The sequence below is a fragment of the Myotis daubentonii genome, chromosome 2 (genome assembly GCF_963259705.1).
Source record: "Myotis daubentonii chromosome 2, mMyoDau2.1, whole genome shotgun sequence".
Taxonomy (NCBI): Eukaryota; Metazoa; Chordata; class Mammalia; order Chiroptera; family Vespertilionidae; genus Myotis; species Myotis daubentonii.
This window is the reverse complement of record NC_081841.1, coordinates 22,505,424-22,527,284: the sequence shown is the minus strand read 5'-3', so window position 1 is coordinate 22,527,284 and position 21,861 is coordinate 22,505,424. Positions and strand designations below refer to the sequence as shown.

The window sequence follows — 21,861 nt, the reverse complement described above, 5'->3', positions numbered from 1 at the left end:
GAGATGGCACAGGCTGGGCTAAGGGACACCCCCCGCCCCCATGCATGAATTCATGCAACAGGCTTCTAGTATGATAATAAAAATATTAATTTCAACAATATCTTTCAACCAATTCACTTGGAGCTACAACAGAGGAACTGCAAAGGGAAAAAAAGAGAATGTGAGGGCCCTAACTATTAGGATAAGAGAAAGGTTAGAGCAGTCAGCTCCCATTTCCCAAATTAAGTGATTATATAGGGAAAGGAAACGAACTTTTTTTTCTCCGTGGCAGTGACCCACACCAACTTTCTACGCTGTAAGAAAAGCAGCACTGGAATGTCCAAGCTGACATGCATCGAGGAAAAATCAGGCCTGAAAGGTACAGGTGGCAGAGACACCTAAGAGAATTTCTTTCTCATTTCCACTTCCATTAAAATTCACAATCGGATTTAGAGTAGATCTGTAGTCAACCAGGAGAGATTAAAGTAACATAATTGAGAATATGGCACAAGAGTGCATACCAGTAATTGAGATAGAACTATTTCTCATGACTGTCATCAAATAACTGGAGAATGTATAATTTAATTCCATATCTTTTGATTCAGACATAGCATAAGGACTGTTTCCTCCGACTCACGTCTTTATCGCTTTTATTATTCTGGAATTTATAAAGTCTCATTTTGAAGAATGAGGAAACGCTTGAGAGTTTTAGTAGGTTCTTCACACCCGTTAGATAAAATGTCCTGCAAAACGCTTTGTTATGAAAACACTTTAAAAATAAATGCAAATAGATGCAGGGATATTGAAAATTGATCATCCCTGATAAGAGAATATGTTGTAATTTTCTTATTGTTAATACATGATTTTAATACTCTTGTTTAGAAGATATTTTGAAATGTAATTAGGAATATTTTTTGAAAGGCAAAGAAAATGATTTTGGTAACCTTGATATTATTCCCATAAATGGTAACTGGACACTAGATAGTAGAATAGTTATGCAATCTGGTATAGATGAATGCTCCTTTGTAACTAATTTCTATTTCAATATTCTCATGAGGGGACACCTGGAATTGCTGTCCTATTGGCTGGAGAGCCTTCCAGTCCAGCTGCTATTTTCCTTTTCATGACAACAAGACATGGGTGGAGAGTGGAAGGAACTGTACAGGGCTAGGGGCCCACCTGGTCACCATCAGCACAGAAGCTGAGCAGGTATGTTGGGAGGCTCCCGTCAGTTTCTCTGATGCTTTGAATCTCTTAGCGGAGAGAGAGGACTTTGTCTGCTCTACCATGCTTCTTTGCCTTTGCTTCATCTGTTCCATGTGCCTGGAAAGCCTTTTCTTCCTCCCTTACTGTGTGTGTGTGTGTGTGTGTGTGTGTGTGTGTGTTTATTTTTAGAGAAAGAGGAAGGGAGAGGGGGGGGAGAGAGAGAGAGAGAGAGAGTGAGAGAGAGAGAGAGAGAGAACATTGATCTACTGCCTCCTGCACAGCTCCCACCAGGCATGGAGCCTGCCTGCAACCTGGGCATGTGCCCTGACTGAGAATTGAACCAGTGACTTCTTGGTGCATGGGTCGATGCTCAACCACTGAACCACACTGACTGGGTCCTCTATTATTTTCTTAATATGACCAACTTCTTTGGATCTTTCCAGATGTCATTCATGTAGTATTTCCTAGAGAAAACTACCCTGACCATCTTCCCTACTCCACCCTCCCTATTCTAAGTTGAAGGTGTTTTATGGTACTTTGTGCATTGTGTGATCATGGCACTTACTTTAGTGTCCTGCAATTGTCTGTTTAATACTCCATTTCTTCCAATGATTTCTACTTTGTAGAAGGCTGAGGCCATGCCTTACTCATCTTTGTATCACTAATGTCCTGCACAGTGCTAGGCACTCTGCCTATGTCTTAATAACTGTCATAATAAATAAATAAATGAATGGTTAATTGACACTAAAAGAGCTAAAGGATAAAGCATAGAAACAATAATTCAGATGTATGGTTGTAATCTTATATAATAAAGAAGTAATATGCAAATTGACCATCACACCCTTGCACAAGATGGCCACTCCCATGTGGTCAAAGATGGCTGCCCCCGTGTGGCCATCAGGGGAGGGCAGTTGTGGCCAATCAGGTCAGCAGGGGAGGGCAGTTGGGGGCAACCAGGCTGGCAGGGGAGGGCAGTTGGGGCGACCGGGCTGGCAAGGGGAAGCCAGTTGGGGGCAATCGGGCTGGCAGGGGAGGGCAGTTGGGGGCAATCAGGCCAGCAAGGGAGGGCAGTTGGGGGCAACCAGGCTGGCAGGGGAGAGCATTTGGTGGTGACGAGGTCAGCAGGAAAGGGCAGGTGGGGGCATTGGGCCAGCAGGGGAGCAGTTAGGCATTGATCAGGCTGGCAGGGGAGTGATTAGGGGGTGATCAGGCTGGCAGGCAGAAGTGGTTAGGGGCAATCAGGCAGGCAGGCAGTCAGGCAAGTGGTTGGGAGATAGCAGTCCCAGATTGTGAGAGGGATGTCCGACTGCTGGTTTAGGCCTGGTCCCTGTTTAGGCCACAGCAATCGGGCCTATACTGGCAGTTGGACATCCCCCAAGGGGTTCCAGTTTGGAGAGGGTGCCGGCTGGACTGAGGGATACCTACCCCTCCCCCGCCCCCCCCCCCCCCGCACAAATTTTGTGCACCAGGCCTCTAGTTTAAAAAAAAAAATCTTAATGTAAAAATTGAAATGTATTTTCTTATGTAATATATTTCTATATATGTACCATAACTCACATTCTACCCTTTTGCTGATCAGAAGGATTTCCTGGAGAATTCTGTTTTCATGGCTTTGCAATCTATAGGCAGACTCTTTGAATAAAATGGGATTTAATAAAATATACAAACAATTAAAGAGGGAAAATTTAAAAACAAAAGTTCCTGATAATCTGATCCTATTAAACATTTGCTAAGTAGTTGTTAAGTAGATCTCAGTTAATCTTCAAAATAACTCAGTATAGCAGTGGAATTGTCTCTTTTGAAGATAAGAAAACTAGGGTTTGGTGAGAATCAAGCACTTTCTAACATTACATAGTAAACAGCAGAGGCAGGATATGAAAACAGATCCATCTGGTGCCAACCCTTTTTGCTTAACTTGTAATCTATTCAACCTCTTTCCTCTTTTCCTATCATCTATCACATGATAAGTGCAAATAAATTTATAAGAATTTACAATTTTTTTTATACAGAACTTTATTACTCAATTTTTGGATAGACGATTTTCATATTTCCTGGGACTTTCATATGAGAATCCTGAAGGCCTCTGGCAATGGGTGAACAGGACGCCATTTAACCCACATATGGAGTGAGTATATTGACTGGGATGAAAGAGTTTTATAGGCAAAGATGGGAAGAAGGTAGCAAGCAGAATTCATTTTGGGGTGGAGCATACCAGTGTAAAAGTGCTTACTCAGCACCAAGTGTTGTGTAACCTTTATACTAGTAAACTACTACTACACTTTTATTGGGCAGGGCAGGGCAGCTCTAAATTTCTCACTTAAGGGCATTTAGGGTCATTTTCTCTGCATAGTCCCCTGGCACGCACCGTGTGTGTGTGTGTGTGTGTGTGTGTGTGTGTGTGTGTAATACATATACTTTTTTTCATTTCAGATTCTGGCATAAGGGTGAACCCAATAATCATCAGAAGGAAAATTGTGTTGTCCTTGTTAATGACCAAAACAAATGGGCCTGGAGTAATCTTTCTTGTAACTTTGAGGCAAGTAGGATTTGTAAGAAACCTGGAAGAATACTCACCTGAAAGTTATGAAGAGGTTCTTGTGATGAGGACAGAAAAGAAGAACCCACGAGCCTAGGGAAGAATGTACATGCACCACTGGAATAGAGAAAACATACTAGATCATAGAACATTTTCAGTCACGATGGGACTTATTTTTTCAATTCATTCAAGATAATGTGTTTTTGTGTAGTGCTTTAGTGGAAGGAATAATCTCTTCTATGAAAATCAGTTTTCATTAATTTTGCTTTCTTGATAGTATTTCAAAGAATTTATTCTTTGAAATGCAATTGGTGTACATTTATTACACATTTAGCAAAATGGCTTAAATGATGCAATGCTTTAGTTATTTTTCCTCTACCCCAAATCTTAACTCTTAAAATTTAGTGAAATATTCACATTGTAAGACATAAAAATGTTGAATCACTATATTGTACACCTGAAATGAATATCCTATATATTAAAAAGCATAATATGCAAACCAATCAAACAGTGAAATGACCAGTCAATGGGGGACGGGGCTGGCGAGCAGGAGGCGCCAGGCCAGCCAAGGCTCGTGCCAGTGGGCAGAGGGAGGGAACGGCGATGGGGGGGTGGCAACCAGTGGCAGCAGAGGGGCAATGGAGGGGGCTGGCACCATCCCCTGATCCGCCCATTCGGTTGCCTCCCACAGAGGGAGGCCAGGTGGCAATGGCAGGGTGATGGGGGCGATGCCATCCCCTGATCAGCTGGGCCAATCACTGCCCGCAGAGGGAGGCCAGACTGCGGCTTAGGCCAGCTCCTCCCAGGAGCCGTCAGTAGGACATCCCATGAGGACTCCTGGACTGTGAGAGGGTGCACAAGTTTTCATGCACAGGGCCTCTAGTCCTATCTAATAATAGAGAAACATGGTAATTAACCATACCTCCACTACCTTTCCCATCGGCTAATCAGGGCGATATGCAAATAACTGCCAACCAAGATGGCGGCCAGCAGCCAGGCAGCTTGAAGCGAACAGGAGACTTGCTTGCTCCAGTGATGGAGGAAGCCAACGTTCCCCGCCTGCCTTACCAGCCTCTGAGCTTGCGGTTTAAGAAACATTGTTGCAATTATAGAAGCTAAATAAAACCAGAATCCTGCTTTCAGCTGTCAGAGCTGGAGCGAGCAGGACCGAAACAATGTTATAATTGTAGAACCCAAACAAACCCAGATCCTTGCTTTCAGCAGCCGAGGCCTCAAGCTGGAGCCGGCTCTCAGCTCCAGTGACAGCCATAGAAAGTAAATAAATTCCAGAATAAAAAAGAAAAAGAAAAAAGGATAGGTTGGGAGCTTCACTCACCCGCCAGCCTGAAAACGGCCCTCAGCCTCTCACCCAGACTGGCCAGGCAGCCCAGTGGGGACCCCCGCCCTGAAGGGGGTGTGACAAGCTGCAAACAGCCATCATCCCCTCATCCAGGCTGGCCAGGCACCCCAGTGGGGACCCCCATCCTGATCTGGGACACCCTTCAGGGCACATCCCCCACTGAGGATAAATCCTGCAACCCAGGTATGTGCCCTTGGCTGGAAACGAACCTGAGACCCTTCAGTCCGCAGGCTGACGTTCTATCCACTGAGCCAAACCAGCTAGGACCTCTCTGTGATTTTATACATCTATGTGTACATCATTTTTCCTTACTTCCATGGCTGCCACCAAAGACAAGGCCACCATCTCCTTAACTGGATAATTGCAACAGCCTTCTAATTGGCACCGCTGATTCCAACCTTAGTCCCTTTCATTCTGTTCTCAACACTCATGACATCTTTTCTATTCACCAAAATTTCTTTGACACAACTGATAGTAATGTCATAAAAATAAATGCTAATTAGTTTAATACGCTGTGGTAGTCCTAGAAGTTTGAAACACAAAGAAATTTAAATACTGTTTTTATCTTCAAAAAAGTAATGTAAATATTTTAAAAGGCAAATAGTAAAAACATTAATAAAAGTATAAAATAAATCTCTCTTCCACCCTGAACTCCAGTCTTCTAAACGCTTCTTCTGAGTAACTACATGGTCAGTTTCTATATTTCAATGTATGTTTATGTGTTATATAACATATGTAGACATATAACCCACAATGTTTTACACTAATGGAAACGTTATCTACATAGTCTTAAACATCTTGCATTTTTTACTTAACAATATACCTTGGAAACTGTTTTATACCTTGTTGCTTATAAGTAAATAGTGTTTTATTGTATTGATGTATCATAATTTGAAATAGTCTTAAAATGACAAAAAAAAGTTTCTTATGTAATAAAAATCAACAAAGTAATGGTTTTGGTATAACATGATATCTGGTATTGTGATCCCACCAACTTTGTTCTTCTTTCTCAAGGTTGCTGTGGCTATTCAGGGTCTTTTTTGACTCCATATAAATTTCCAGAATATTTGTCCTGGGTCTGTGAAATAAGCCTTTGGTATTTTGATAGGGATTGCATTGAACCTATAGATTGTTTTCGGTACTATGGCCATTTTAATGATGTTGATTCTACCAATCCATGAATACGGCATATTCTTCTACTTGTGTATATCTTCTGCTCTCTCTTTTTTGGATGTTCTGCTGAATTCATTTATTAAATCTAGTAGTTTTCTGATGGAGAATTTAGGGTTTTCTACGTACAGTATTATGTCATCTATGAATAGTGAAAGTTTTACTTCCTCCTTTCCAATTTGTTGCCTTTATACCACAAAGCCACTGTACTCAAAACAGCCTGAAACTGGCACAAGAACAGGCATGTAGACCAATGGAACAGAACAGAGAAACCAGAAACTGACTCAAGTCATTATGCTCAATTAAATTTTGACAAAGGACACAAGAGAATACAATGGAGTCAAGACAGCCTCTTCAATAAGTGGTGTTGGGAAAATTGGTCAGATACATGCAAAAAAGTGAAGTCAGACCACCAACTTACACCATACACAAAAATTAACTCAAAATGGATAAGACTTAAATGTAAGATGTGAAACCATAAAAATCCTAGAAGAAACCATTGGCAGCAAAATCTCAGACATCTCTCACAGCAATATGTTTATGGATACATCTCCTAGGATAATGGAAATTAAGGAGAAAGAAACCAATGGGACTACATCAAAATAAAGAGGTTCTGGACAGCAAAAGAAACCATAAAAAAATAACAAGGGAGCCCACTCCATGGGAGAACATATTTGCCAATGATACATCTGATCAGGGGTTAACCTCCAAAATCTACAGGGAACTCATACAACTGAACAAAAGGAAGATAAACAATCCAATTAAAAAATGGGCACAGGACCTAAATAGACACTTCTCAAAAATAGACATACAGAAGGCAAAATGGCATATGAAAAAATGCTCAAAGTCACTAATCATCTGAGAGACACGTATTAAAATGACAATGAGGTGCCACCTTACACCTGTTAGAATGGCTATCATTAACAAATCAAAAAATGACAAGTGGTGAGGATGTGGAGAAAAGGGAACCCTAGTACAATGATGGTGGGAATGCAAACTAGTGCAGCCTCTGTGGAAAACAGTTTGGAGTTTTCTCAAAAAATTAAAAATGTAACTCCCATTTGACCTAGTGATCCCACTTCTAGGAATATATCCCAAGAATTCAGAAACACCTATCTGAAAAAACACATGCACTCCTATGTTCATAGCAGAGCAATTTACAATAGCTAACATTTGGAAACAGCCTGAGTGTTCATCAGCAGATGAGTGGATTAGAGACTGTAACACATCTATACAATGGAATACTACACAGCTATAAGAAGAAAGAACTATCATTTGCAACAGCATGGATGTACCTAGAGAGCATTATGCTCAGTGAAAGAAGCCAGTCAGAGAAAGATAAGTATCACATGATCTCACTCATATGTGGAGTCTAGTGAGCAACATAAATTAATGAACAAAAATAGACTCAGAGACATAGAAATATGGAACAGATTGTCAAGCCTCAGAGGGAAGGCAGGTGAAGGTAGAGGGGGGAGAGATCAACCAATGAACTCATATGGGTATATGCATAACCCAAAGACACAGACAATAGGGTCGTGAAGGCTTGATGGGAAGTGGGGTGGGAGAGGGCAATGCGGGAGAAAAGGGACATATGTAATACTTTCAACAATAAGGATTTATTTAAAAATAAAAAATAATGATGATTGTGGAACATATCTGAGAGCAATCCTAGATCAGGATTCCAAGAGGATTATTTTCCCCATGATAATATGTGACTGGCAGAAAGTTATTTGCAGACCAGACTATTCAAAGGAGTATAAAGCAAGCCAAAAATGTGAGTTACATATGCTTAAATTTTTCAATAACCACATCAAAAAAGTATTCAAATAATTTATTTATTTAAACCATTGTATCCAAAATATTATCATTTTAGCATGTAATAAATATTAAATTATTAGTGATATATTTTACATTTCTTTCCAATTTAGTCATCCAAAATCTGGTGTATATTTTACACTTCCCAGTATATCTCAACTAGGACTAGTGCTCAATGTTCAGTGACTACAGTCCTGGATAGCTAAGTACATAGATGATATAATTAGCTACATAGAAAATACAAGGGAATCTATAGCTAAAGTGTTAAAAAATAATAGTGGAGTTTAGCAAAGTTTCAGAACAAATGATCAATATATAAAGATCAACAATATTACTATATAGTACCTGCAAAATAAAGAAAATGTATTTTTATGTAAAACATTACACTTACAACAGCTATCCTAATATGTAAAAAGCCAGGGGCTGTCACGACCAAAACAACCAAATGGACAACTGAACAGCAGGCTGTGTGGGGTGACCAGGCCGGCAGGGGGGGCAGTTAGGAGTGACCCGGGATTGGCCCTGAACCGGCAGTCAGACATCCCCCACGGGGTCCTGGATTGGAGAGGGTGCAGGCTGGGCTGAGGGGCCCCGCTCCTCATGCACTAATTTCATGCACCAGGCCTCTCGTATAACTATAAGATACACAGGAATAAATGATCAAATGTGCAAGTTTTATGGACAAAACTTAATTGCAAGACCTGTAAGCCAACCTGCTAGGGCTTGACTGTGTGATGTTCCTCACCCCTCAGTGTGCCCTGTGACTCCTCCAGTTGGTCCTCCTACTTGGGCTCAGACACCCATGATACTCAAATTAGCTCAGGCTTCCACATTTTGGACCAACCTATCACTTTACCAGATGGTCTCTGGAATCCAATAGGTCCACCCACACCCTTACTACCTTTCCTGCCCCCACCCTTTCCCTTACACAGATGCACCCAGTCAGGGTCTAACTCCCCGTGGGGGTAGTACTAGTATGCACCCTTTCCCCCAACCTCACTCCTATACATACATGTTTGCATATGTAAAAGCTACCTTGCTCTGCACCACCTGATGAATGACTATAGTACTGCATCGTTAAGAAGGAAAAATGGGATTGGGAAAAAGAGAAAAGAGATGAGCAAGAAGAATATTTTATATGATTCTTTATAATTTTTATTTACTTCAGAGGTATCTTCAGGAAATAATTCTTGTGCTAACTTATAAAGCCTAAAATATTCTTGAAGTTTCAGAATTCTCTAATTTCACTTCTATTTGTTATTTGTTAAATTTAAGTAAAGTTGAATGTACTATTTTAAAAGTATCATCTACTGTACGATTTGGTAAATTCTGCTGTATGATTCTTTTCTGAGTGTGATTGTGTGTGTGTGAGTGTGTGTGAGTGTATTATGTTTTTACTTATAAACTCTTCCTTTTTACTAAAAGAAAACATTTTACAGCTTCTATTGCCATATTTGAACTGCCACCTTGCCCTTTGAGGCCATTATTAAGTAAAATTAAGGTTATTTGAACACAAGCCACACAATACCACAACAGCTGATTTGATAATGAGACAGTGACTAATGGGCAGGTAGGGTATGCAGTGTGGAGGCCGGACTCTGGACAAAGGGGTGATTCAGGTCCTGAGCAGAGTGGGTTGGCGCAAGATTGTTATTATGCTGCTCAGAACAGTGAGCAATTTAAAACTTATGAATTGTTTCCCTACATCCTCAGCAAACACTGGCTATTTTCTTTTTCTTCTTTTCCCCATCACCATTTATACCTTATACCTCTTCCACCTCCTTGGAATTTAGCTCTTGGATATATTCTTTTTAAAGTATGACAGTATAGACATAGGTAAGAAAGTAGGGACATTAATTGCCTCCATGAAGGGAACTGGGTGGCTGGGGACTGTGGAGGAAGAATGGGGAGTAGAGGAAAGGGGGGGAATTTTTACTTTATATGCTCTTTTACATTTGGATTTTGAATCATGTGAATGGGTTACTCACTTAATAATGGGACTTCAAAAAAATAAAACATATGAATTGTTTTAGAATTTTCCATTTAATATTTTTGGACAACAGTTGACTGTAGGTAATTGAAAACATTCAAAGCAAAACCATGAATAAGGGGAGACACAGATATAGATGTAGATAGATATATAAAGAGATACAGATAGACATAGACATAGACATAGATATAGACATAGATATAGATATAGACAGATAAATAGATACAGACAGACACATAGTGTTCCAAAGAAATCTTCTTAATCCTCACCCAAGGATATGTGATTTTTTTCACTTTTATTTATTTTTTCTAAATATGTTTTTATTGATTTGAAAGAGAGAAAGAGGGAGAAACATCAATGAGAGAGACATCAATTGGCTGCCTCCTGCACCCTCCACTGGGGACTGAGCCCACAATCCAGGCATGTGCCCTGACCAGGAACCCGACTGGGACTCTTCCGTGCATGGAACAACACTCCAACCACCCGAGTCACAGCGGCCAGGGCTTTGTCCCTGTATCCTCCTATAATTTCTCACATATGAAGCAGATGTACCAAAAGGGACATGCTTTTCCTCTTACAGTATTTCCTAGAGATTGCTTGGTAAATTCTGAAAAGACCTGAGAGACTCATATAGAGAAAAATGCGCTTCAGTCAGTATCATGAATTGTAACATTCAAAAATATTTATTTTTATTCACATCAAATCAGCAAACACTTGTGGAGCCCTTCTGAAGTACAGTGCACACGTTTCTCGTGTTGTGGAGTTGTGGCTGTGTTCATGTTCTTGGTCCTCCTCACGAATACATTAAAGGTGTGCCTTCTGTTCTTGAAGACTTCTCTTCGTCCAAAATCTTTTTATCTGGCATTTCACAAATCCAAAACACATTTAAGAAACAGGCCCTATCATTCCAATTTTGCCGAGAATTTCTAGAGTCTCTTATGCTGACGCAGTCCTCCACTGTTAGTAAGTTGTTGGGCTCCCCTGCATCCCAGAAGCTGAAAAACATACACACACACAAAACACAAAAAATCCCATGGGAGATCTTAAATTCCAGTAACAAGAGATAACGTGACCTACTATACCAGACAAGCTACATTTGTGTTATTTAACTTCACAACAATTTTGTGAGGTAGGAATTATAATCTCTATTTTACTGATGAAGAAAAGGGGTTTCAGAAAAGCTAACCCATCTGTCTAAGTCATAGAGTTTGTCAGTAGTGAAGCTGAACGGGATCTTTCTGCCTTCCTTCCATTCTGTCATGCTCCCTCACAGACTAGACCTGGGATGAGAGGTTATAGGAATAATTGATGTCCTGGTGAATTTATTTTCTTTACACTCATATGTCATCTCCCATTTGATTCCCTTTAGTCTACACAAAATTTGTATTAATTTTGGTGCATACTTCAATGGTGTTACAGTGTAGTAGTGAAGCAATTTTTAAAAAATATATATTTTACTGGCTTTTTACAGAGAGGAAGGGAGAGGGATAGAGAGTTAGAAACATCGATGAGAGAGAAACATCAATCAGCTGCCTCCTGCACACTCCCTACTGGGTATGTGCCCACCACCAAGGTACATGCCCTTGACCGGAATCGAACCTGGGATCCTTGAATCTGCAGGCTGACGCTCTGTCCACTGAGCCAAACGAGTTAGGGCAGTGAAGAACTTTTAAAAGTACCAGAACATGTGGGCTATACTCTCAGAACTGACTGAAGCCCCTCCAATCTTAGTTCCCTCAAATGCTAAGTGAAAGGCATAATATGGATGTATCTCAGAAAGACATAACCTAGGTTAAATGAGATAAAGATTAAAACTTTGAAAACTCCAAATGCTGTGCTCTACTTCTGTAAAGCCATTACGAAGGAGAAAAGAGATGTTTACTCCATAAGAATCTTCTGTCTTTTTCAAATTACTATTTTTGTCTCATTTATTATAGTTTAGGAGCATAAAACTATGAATTCCACACTTTGTCCCTGATGTATTTCCAAAGTGTTAGTATCTAATTCTACTCCTCTTTTTTTTCTTTCGTTCTTTTTATTCATGTATTTATTTTATTGATTTTAGAGAGAGAAGGAGAAGGAGGGAGAGGGCCATTGGATCAGCTTACTCCTGCACGCCCCCTACTGAGGAGTGAGCCCACAACTGGGCATGTGCCCTGACTGGAAATTGAATCGGTGACCCTGTGGTGCACGGGGCGACACTCAATCAACTGAGCCACACAGGCCAGGGCTGCTCACTTCTTCATGTTTATCGACTCACCTTTATATTTGAGATAATCTTAGGAAACTAGAGCAACAGGATGGCCCTGAATATACTTCATGGAACAGAAGGAGGTTCTGAGAACTCGCCTCCAGAATGGGCTAACTAGGATTTAGGGTTGTGTTAAATTCTCCTACAAGAAAGAAGTTAATTACCTCAGTGACTCCGTGAAAGGTGTGCCATCTACCCATTTCCACTGACCGTCAACCACCTGATCCGTTAGTCCAATATAAAACTCTTTACCTTTAGGTTTTGCATGGAAAAGGAATTTCTATGGAAGATACATAGTCAAAAAAAAAAGGAAATCAATTATTTCAATTCTAAACAAATGTTGAAGGTAATTGTTATTTAAAGATATAAAGTAGTACCTAGAATAAAGATGATAGACACATGGCCCTAAAACACAGGATGTTGTCCCAAAATGTACACGCACTCTAACAGATCATTTCTATTACCTTTTGAACATGAAATGTATTTTAATAAACACTGCCTATATAAAGTATGTGTACATCTTTTGGGGACAACCTATGTTGAGATCATAGAGGATTATCTTCTGATTTTTTAAAATTGTGGTAAAACTATACATAATATACAATTAAACCAACAAAAAAGAATCTTCAACAAAGGAGGTTCTCAATAATTCAAAGTGTATCTACTGTGATTTACAGCCAAATCTACTGCAGAGATTAACACAAAGCAGTATTAATCACAACTTAATGGTAATGGATTCTATTTGCTTTGTCTCATTCAAATAGATTTATAAACATAATGGTCATTCTAAAAGGGACCCCACTCCTTTTTTTCCTGCCTTGCTAAGGAACTAAACATGGAAATTTCTTTTTTACTTTAGGCTTTCCTAGAAATGAAAATAAATTAGATTAGGCATTGACTTACAGAAATAGTAAGAAAAACATGCATTTTAGTATGTTCATTTAAAAATGTTAATTGTGGTCCACACACCATACACATGTATGGAAAAAGGGATAGATCATGTGGGGAATGCTACACTGACACTCGGGGAGTCTGTACTTGAACTACCTGTTCCTCCTCTGAGTTGATAACCACCAGATGAGCTCCCATGCTGGAGCAGTTTTTCACACTTTCTGACCAGCTTCTGGTGTTAGTAGAAAAAAAGTAGCAGCTAGATTGAGAATGTACCCAGCCCAATGGACAGCAATTCTTGACTGAACCTAGGAGGAGAGAAGTTTCCATGAATATCCTATATGAACTAATTAAGAAAACAGAAAGTTTCATCAGGCCCTATGAAGTCTACCATTTATAGTTAGAGGCCTTGGAACCTCTTGGAAACAACCTCCCCCTCCCCCCCTTCTTACTATCTAAGACTTTAATAATTCCTATGTCAATAAACACAAACAACCATAAATATCCTTGTCTTTTGAGACACAATCCTTATTTTCTAGATAAACCATATATAATATATACTATCTATCTTAGTTATGCTATTGATATAGGGCCCTGTTAGCTGTTCTTAGACTTGCCAAGGTCAGAGAAAGTTGTGATGCATTTTATCAAACTGACCTCGAAGCAACCATCTCTCATGTTGCCCAAATAATGTACACTCAACGAAATCTCCAAACTGGTTCTTACAATTATAGAATTGAAGCCTTTTAATTTATTAAAAAATAATTAGCCCAGTCTCTCTTAATTTAATAGTGAGGAAATTATAGCCCAAAGAAAGAAGTCATTTTCTAGTGTCATATGGCATTTTTCTAAGACTTGGAAACTATGTGGAAGAGCGTACAAAGTATATTTCTGAGCTGTTTCAAAATTCTCTATGCTACACATTTTTTTCTTTACTTCATTTGGAAGGAGGTGAATAATAATAATAATAATAATAATAACAATATTAATAAGTGTATTCCTGGGGATAACACTGTTCACCTCTAGATTTAGTGTTCAGATATATACCTCAAATTTATTCTAAAAGTTTGCTATAATGTCCCCAAGATTTCCTGTCTTCTTAACCATTCCTTATCCTTCTATTACAGTACAGGCAAGATTTTACATTTTGTTTCTGAAAAACAGGACCTACTCAAACTACGTTATTTATCCCAAAATCAATCTAGAGGCCAACAAATATTGATATGTAAATTTTATGTTCAAATTTGAGGAATATTATACCTGATCCATCATTGTAGCAGTTGAATTCTATGAACTCATATGGCTGATCCTTTTTCTCATCACAGAGTTGAAAGATGTGATATGTCACTGTAAGGACAGGGGCACAGTTAATATTTATTACTCTTTTCATAAAATAAATTTTATTATTTTTGTATTTATAACAGAATTGCGAACAATTACTATATTTTCTTACTATCTACTTTTCCTTCTGCATGGAGAGGCACTGAGATTTAGGTCAAAAAGAGGGAATTCATTACATGTTATGGTTTTGGTAATTTATAAAAATAAATGTACTTTAGTTCAGGCCCACGGGCCAAGAGAAGACAAATGTGTTAACATTCTCTCTCATGCCAAGTCTAACCCTCTCTACCCTTCCTTCCAAAAAGTGATTTCTCATGCCTCAGGCTCGTATCGCATAGAAGGGGCTCTACTAGTGAATGACCGAGGTACCAAGGGAAGCACTCAGGTCTACCAAGGAGATGAAAAATGTCTATCATTAAAAATGCATCCGAGGTCACTGCAATTTGGTAACAGTTCTACACTAGCTGGTGCTTCTGATTTGAGGAATGACCTGGAAATAAATAGAGGGGAAAGGTAGTATAGAAATACTCTTAATGGGAGAAGAGAACCCACAGGCAGCAAGGAAGAATTTACTCCTAATATTCCCCAGGAAGATTGCATTTGACCTTCAGCACTCACAGACACATCGAGTGATAAAACAGGCACTGAGTAGTTGGATGGAGATCCCAGCAACAGTCCATAAGAACACTTGGGAAGAGACGCATCCGCTCTCTGTAGAAAGACACAAATATGGCCCATCTTCCCTAAACCAGAGGCATAATAAATTCTTATTCAACCATACGTACTTCCTTCCACGTGCAGTGCCTATATTGAGCTCTTCTCAAACTTCAGTATTTGTAAAAATCATTTGGAGGGTGTGTTAAAACACAGATTACAGGGTTCCAACACAAGTTAACCCCCAGAGTTAAGACTTCAGTTAGAGATGGCATGCAGCCAACAAGTTTCCCAGGAGCTGCTGCCTCTGCTGCTGGTGGTGGTGGTGGTTTGGGGACCACACTTTGAGAACCACTAGCGTAATCCATTCCTAATTTTAAGACGGATTCATGAAGTTGGACAGATGTGCCATTTTTCCTTTCCTAAGTCACTCACCATTTTCCCCTTTCATTCTTTATCTTTCTTCCTTGTTCCCTCTCATCCTCTCCCCCTCTGTTTTTCTTGTCTCTCTCCTGCTCTCCTCTTTCTGGTGCCTCATTTTCCAAGTCCTTTGTAAAGCAATCGTATAAAACATCAAATTCATCTAGTAGTTCCTCTCCCTGCCCTTCCCAAACAACATATTACACACAAGGAAAGTGAGTTCCAGAGAAGTGAAGTGCCTTACCCAATGGGACACAGTGAATACCGAGAGGGCAGAAATAGCAGGCTGGTAGCCCGCCCTGAACTCAAGTCCAGTGACCTTCCCAGTATAACATGTACTCTTCTAACCATTCTTCCATGTTTCCTCTGTTTCATTCTCTGTCTCTCTTCTTTTGCTTTACTGTGGCCTTTTCTACAGTCCTGTCCTTCAACATATTTACCACCTCTTCCAAAAAGACATATCTGTGAAAGAAAACGGAGAATTGCAAATTTTACCTGTGCTCTGTGATGCTGGTGATTTGGATGAATTCATTTTTTTCTCTTTCACTTTTTCTCTCCCCCTCTTCCTCTCTCTCTCACTCTCTCGCTCCTCAGTTTCTGAGTCCAAGTGTATTTTGTTGGTTACTTTCAAGGAAAAGGAATCTTGAAGAATGAACACTTTATCTGTATTTTAGGAAGTTCAACCCCAAGACATAAGAATGTTAATTTGTTTGGTGGCTGTGTGTTCAAGTCACCATTTCCTTTCTTGCATAAGACAGACAAGGAAGTTTATTGGACAAGTCAGTCTCCTTACTCTGGTCAGCAACAAAATGCGGAAATGATGAAATGGCAAGTATGAACAGAAGTAGGCTGACGTTGGGGAAATCCGAGCGGCTTCAAAAATATTGTTTGAAATCTTTTTGTTGGATAAAATTTCTCTGCCTTCTTCCAGGCCTTACTCATCCCTCAGTGTTTCCCTGACACTTGTGGAGCCCACCTTTGCATTCCCAGTCTCACTTTTGGTCTTTACTACCACACAATTGTTAACTGAAAAGGAGAGAGATTTCTTTATAGCACTTAGCAAAAAGCTGGGCACACAGTGTAAGTATTTATAATGTAGCAATGTGAGTTTCTTTGTATCTCTTACATTTTTTTCTTTATTCTTCATTTGAAGCTCTTGAACAGCTCCCTCAGGGGATTAATTTCCAAAATACAAAAAGAATTCATACAACTCAAACCCGAACAAACAAACCAATTACAAATTGGGCAGAGGACCTGGAGAGACACTTCTCCCAATAAGACATACTAATGGTCAACAGGTATATGAAAAGATGCTCAACTTCACTAGCTACTAGGGAAATACAAATGAAAACTACAATGAGATACCACCTCACACCTATTTGAATGGCTATTATCAACAAGACAAGTAATAACAAGTGTTGAAAAGATTGTGGAGAAAAATAAACCCTCATTCACTGCTGGTGGGATTATAAATTGGTACAGCCACTATGGAAAACAATTTTGGAGGTTCCTCAAAAATTAAGAATAGAGGAATCATATGACCCAGCACCCTTTTCTGGGTACCTACTAAAGTTTTTTGAAACATTTATTCACAAAGTTATATGTACCCCTATGCTTTTTGCAGCATTATTCACAATGGCCAAGACATGGAAACAGCCAAAGTGTCACCCAATAGATGATTGGAAAAAGATGTGGTACATATATACAATGGAATACTACTCAGCCATAAGAAAAGGTAAAATAGCCTGGCTGGTGTAGCTCAGCGGTTGAGCATTGTCCCAGGAACCAAGAGGCTACCGGTTCGATTCCCGGTCAGGGTTCGGTCCCCTGCCGGGGGCGTGCAGGAGGCAGCTGATCAATGATGTTTCTCTCTCATCAATGTTTCTCTCTCTCTAGCCCTCTCCCTTCCTCTCTTTAAAAAATCAATAAAAACATATTTTTTTAAAATATGCTATTTACTATAACAATATGATTGATCTTGAAAATATCATGTGAAGTGAAATAAGTCAGACAGAAAAAGTCAAGAACCATATGATTTCACCCATATGTGGAAAATAAAACTGAAAGCAGCAAATGAACAAACAAGGAAAGCAAATAAAGGAAAACTCTTAGACAGACAACAGCAAACAAAGGGTAAGTGGTATAGGGAATCAAATATATGGTGATGGAAGATGATTTGATTTTACATGGTAAATACACAATTTAATATGCAGATAATGTGTCAAAGAATTGTATGCTCAAAACCTATATATTTTATTAACCAATGTCACCCTAATAAATTTAATTAAAAATAAATATAATAAACAATCTAGATTTATAGATTTATATTCCTTTTATCAAAATGTTAAGTATTAGGCTATTTTATAGCTCCACCTCAGTTGAACAGCCTCATGTATTTTGACTACTTTGAAACAGCTCAATTCCTTACATCATAACATAGCTTCTAAAAGACTAAAGGCTCAGAAAGTAGTTCAGCTCTTTTTCTGAATTATTTGGGGATTCTTGTTTTATATTGTAGCATATATTAGGAGAAATGAATCTGAATGTCAGAAGAAGCAATTTCAGCTAGACACTAGAATATGCTTTCTGGGAGGTTAATAGATATAGTAATGTTTCATCTCCTTCGTTAACAATACTTAAGCATAAGATCAAACTGGACTCACTTGATTTAAATTCACAAGTGTCAGGAGGCATGAGTTATTTCTCTCTCTCTCTCTCTCTCTATATATATATATCTTGGTAATCCCCTCATGCAATGACTCATGACTTTCAGATGTTAGGAAATATCCTTGTTTTCAAAGGGACTTTTTATTATTTATATCCATTGGTCAATTTCCTGTGCATTCTCCATTTCACAGTTATATAGATTTATTAAAGAATGCTTAAAAATTATACACATATATTATAAAATATAAACATATTTAATATGTGTATTATCAGCAAATGGCTTTTGACCAGTAAAAAGAGAGAAATTATTTAGTGAATGAGTTCTATGAATTATTAAATGATGAATCACAATGACTAGTCTTTTTTTTTCTTTTGTTAATCCTCACCTGAGGTGATCCTTTGGTGCATAGGCCGACAGTCTATCCACTGAGCTATACTGGCCAGGGCTACAGTCATTTATTTATTATGATCAATCAGCAATAATCAATATTAATAAATAATTATATAAATGAGAGGGGGAGAGAGACAGAAACATAAATGATGAGTGAGAATCATTGATAAGCTGCCTCCTGCACACCTCTACTAGGTACCGAGTCCAGATCTCAGGCTTGTGCCCTGATCAAGAATCAAACTGTAACGTCCTAGTTCATAGATTGATGCTCAACCACTGAGCAACACCAGCCAGGCTTGATGCTTATTTTGTTGTTGTTGTTGTTAATCCTCACCTGAGGATATTTTTCTTTCTTTCTTTCTTTCTTTCTTTCTTTCTTTCTTTCTTTCTTTCTTTCTTTCTTTCTTTCTTTCTTCTTTCTTTCTTTCTTTCTTTTTTAGAGAGAGTGCAATGCAGGAGGAGAGATAGAGAGAGAAAGAAAATACATCAATGTGAGAGAGACAGATTGATTGGTTACATCTTGCATGTGCCCTGACTAAGGCCAGAGATCTAGCTTGCAGCCGAGGTGTATACCCTTAACCAAAATCAAACCTGCAACCCTTCAGACTGAGAACCCACGCTCTATGTACTGTGCCAAACTGGCTATTTTTAATAGGTATTGCTCTATTTTGGTAGCAGAGATGCCATCATATTGACTGAGAGTTTCAGTATAAAATGTTCCTTATTTCCAAACTTTTTATGTTAGTACTAGGGGCCCGGTGCACGAAATTCGTGCACTGGGTGTGTGTGGGGAGGGGAGTGTCCCCCAGCCCAGCCTGCCCCCTCTCACATACTGGGAGCCCTCAGGCGTTGACCCCCATCACCCTCCGATCGCCTGATCGGCCCCTTGCCCAGGCCTGACGCCTCCACCAGAGGCATAGACCCCCATCATCCTCCGATCGCCTGATCGGCCCCTTGCCCAGGCCTGACGCCTCCGCCAGAGGTGTAGGCTTGGACAGGGGACCCCCATCTCCCCCTGATCACTGGCTCTGGCCCCCGCCCAGGCCTGAGGCCTCTGGCCCAGGAATCATGCCTGGGCAGGGGACCCCCATCTCCCTCTGATGGCTTGCTCCACCCCCCGCCCAAGCCTGACGCCTCTGACCCGGGCTTCAGGCCTGAGCAAGGGGACCATCATATCCCCCCAATCCCCGGCTCAGCCCCCCGCCCAGGCCTGATGCCTCGGCCAGAGGAGTTGACCCTCATCACCCTCTGATCACCAATCACCGGATCGGCCCCTTGACCAGGCCTGAGGCCTCTGGCAGAGGTGTCAGGCCTGGGCAGGGGACCCCCAGCTCCCCGCGGTTGCAGGCTCTGCCCCTGCCCAGGCCTAACACCTCTGGCCTAGGCGTCCGGCCCGGGCAGCGGGGACCCGCAGCTGCAGTGGCCCCGCGATCGTGGGCTCAGCTTTAGGCCCAGGCAAGGGATCCCTAGCTCCCGGGACTGCCAGCTTCGACCATGCCCAGCTCCCATCACTGGCTCCACCCCTACTTCCTGCTATCACTGGCCAGGGCGGCAAAGGCGCCTGATTCTCTGATCATGGCTGGGGGGCAGGGCCCCAGCCCCCCAGCTCTTAGCTCTCCCCTGGGTTTCCGATCACTGTCAGTGGCAGGGGGCTTCTTCCTGCTTTCCCTTTCACCTCCCTGTATTGTGCCTACATATGCAAATTAACCGCCATCTTGTTGGCAGTTAACTGCCAATCTTAGTTGGCAGTTAACTGCCAATCATAGTTGGCAGTTAACTGCCAATCATAGTTGGCAGTTAATTTGCATATAGCCCTGATTAGCCAATGAAAAGTGTATCGTCGTACGCCAATTACCATTTTTCTCTTTTATTAGATAGGACAACTTAGGTGTGGGTTTTACAAATTTTGTGTTTAAAAAAATACAAAAGGATTTACAAAATTGGATTGCTGACACATTTGAACCTATTTCAATAATCTTATTTTGAATTTTCCACCATGACCTGCTGCCAGCAACAGCAATTTACCATCTCATAGTCTGGAGGACAGAAGTCCAAAATCAGGGTGTCAGCAGAGCTGTGCTTCCTCGGTCACCTGCAGGGAGAATCTCTCCTTGCTTATTCTTCAATTCTCAGCTACCACTTATGGTTTTCCTTCCTCTAGGAAAACAGATTTATAACTAAAATGAAGATGCAGCTCACCACTTTGGTCATATTGGACTGAGTTGCTTCTATATGATCATAAAATTAGCAGAAAAAGAAACAGATATCCCCCTAGAATCTGCTCTGATGTGAATAAACCAAATTGTACTTATTACCTGATGAGAACGGAAAGGATTGTGTTGAGGAAATGGTGTTACAAAGTTTCTGAAACTCTATTCATTCATTCATTCATGGAAACCTACCACTTAAAAAGAGAAACTTCGTTTTAAAAACCTGGAAGGAAGAGAAGCACAAGTATGCCTATATAAAGCATGTTTTCTAGAGCAAATCTTTCTCTATTGGGGTTGTATATCATTATATTAGAGCTCCAAGAACTATAATGTATGGAATTGGCAGGAGCAATAGAATATCTCAAGAAACATTACAGACAAATGGCAGAAATGTGAGCTTGCGAGAGCCTAACAAAGTGTTTAAGTGAATATTCATGAAATATGTTTCAAAGCAAATGTTCACAAGTTGAATTGGAGTGTAAGTGGGTAGACTGTGCACCAATTGATGCAGGGTTATAGCAGAATGGCCCATCACCTAACAATATTTTACAAATTATCTGTTTATTGTTAATATATTATCAATAAATTATGTTTCTGTTACACCCTTTTATGACCACATTGCATAAGAAACATCAGTACACTTGAAGTTCCTTGTGGGCTCTTTCCCAGGTACATTTGGTCCCTGCAGGTCTCATTTTCTTGCTTAAAAAAAAGTTTTCCATCTCCAAACAATATATTATTGCATTTTGACTATTTTCAATTTCATATGAATGTATTATATTGTTTGCAGTCTTCTGTGATTTGCTGTATTCCCTAAGCCTTTTTTTTAAAGATTTATGTATGTGGTTGTACATGATATAGATGTATTTCATTCTTTTCCACTTCTGCATGTTCTATCTCACTATGTAAGAATATAAAAATTACTAGTGAATTATCCTCACATCAGACATTTGAACTATTTTTTTACTATTGCACAC

The 21,861-nt window shown here is 40.0% G+C and overlaps 2 protein-coding genes across 3 annotated transcripts; one reads left to right on the top strand and one right to left on the bottom strand.

Moving 5' to 3' along the window:
- The first annotated feature begins 276 nt into the window (after nucleotides 1-276).
- On the top strand, nucleotides 277-4,248 carry LOC132226015 (C-type lectin domain family 4 member D-like). Its single transcript, XM_059680915.1, has 4 exons — nucleotides 277-358; nucleotides 1,037-1,188; nucleotides 3,195-3,310; nucleotides 3,616-4,248. Exons 1-4 carry the CDS (start codon nucleotides 316-318, stop codon nucleotides 3,761-3,763), a joined length of 459 nt encoding a protein of 152 aa, XP_059536898.1. The 5' UTR covers nucleotides 277-315; the 3' UTR covers nucleotides 3,764-4,248.
- Nucleotides 4,249-10,725: 6,477 nt separating this feature from the next.
- Nucleotides 10,726-16,344, bottom strand: LOC132227235 (C-type lectin domain family 4 member E-like). Of its 2 annotated transcripts, XM_059682117.1 has the most exons (6): nucleotides 16,112-16,343; nucleotides 15,161-15,253; nucleotides 14,462-14,548; nucleotides 13,358-13,509; nucleotides 12,475-12,590; nucleotides 10,726-11,054 (listed from the first exon to the last, which is right to left on the bottom strand). In XM_059682117.1, exons 1-6 carry the CDS (start codon nucleotides 16,146-16,148, stop codon nucleotides 10,853-10,855), a joined length of 687 nt encoding a protein of 228 aa, XP_059538100.1. In that variant the 5' UTR covers nucleotides 16,149-16,343; the 3' UTR covers nucleotides 10,726-10,852. The 2 variants fall into 2 exon arrangements, with proteins under 2 accessions (XP_059538100.1, XP_059538101.1); XM_059682118.1 differs by lacking the exon at nucleotides 15,161-15,253 and having other exon boundaries at nucleotides 16,112-16,344.
- Nucleotides 16,345-21,861: the final 5,517 nt, after the last annotated feature.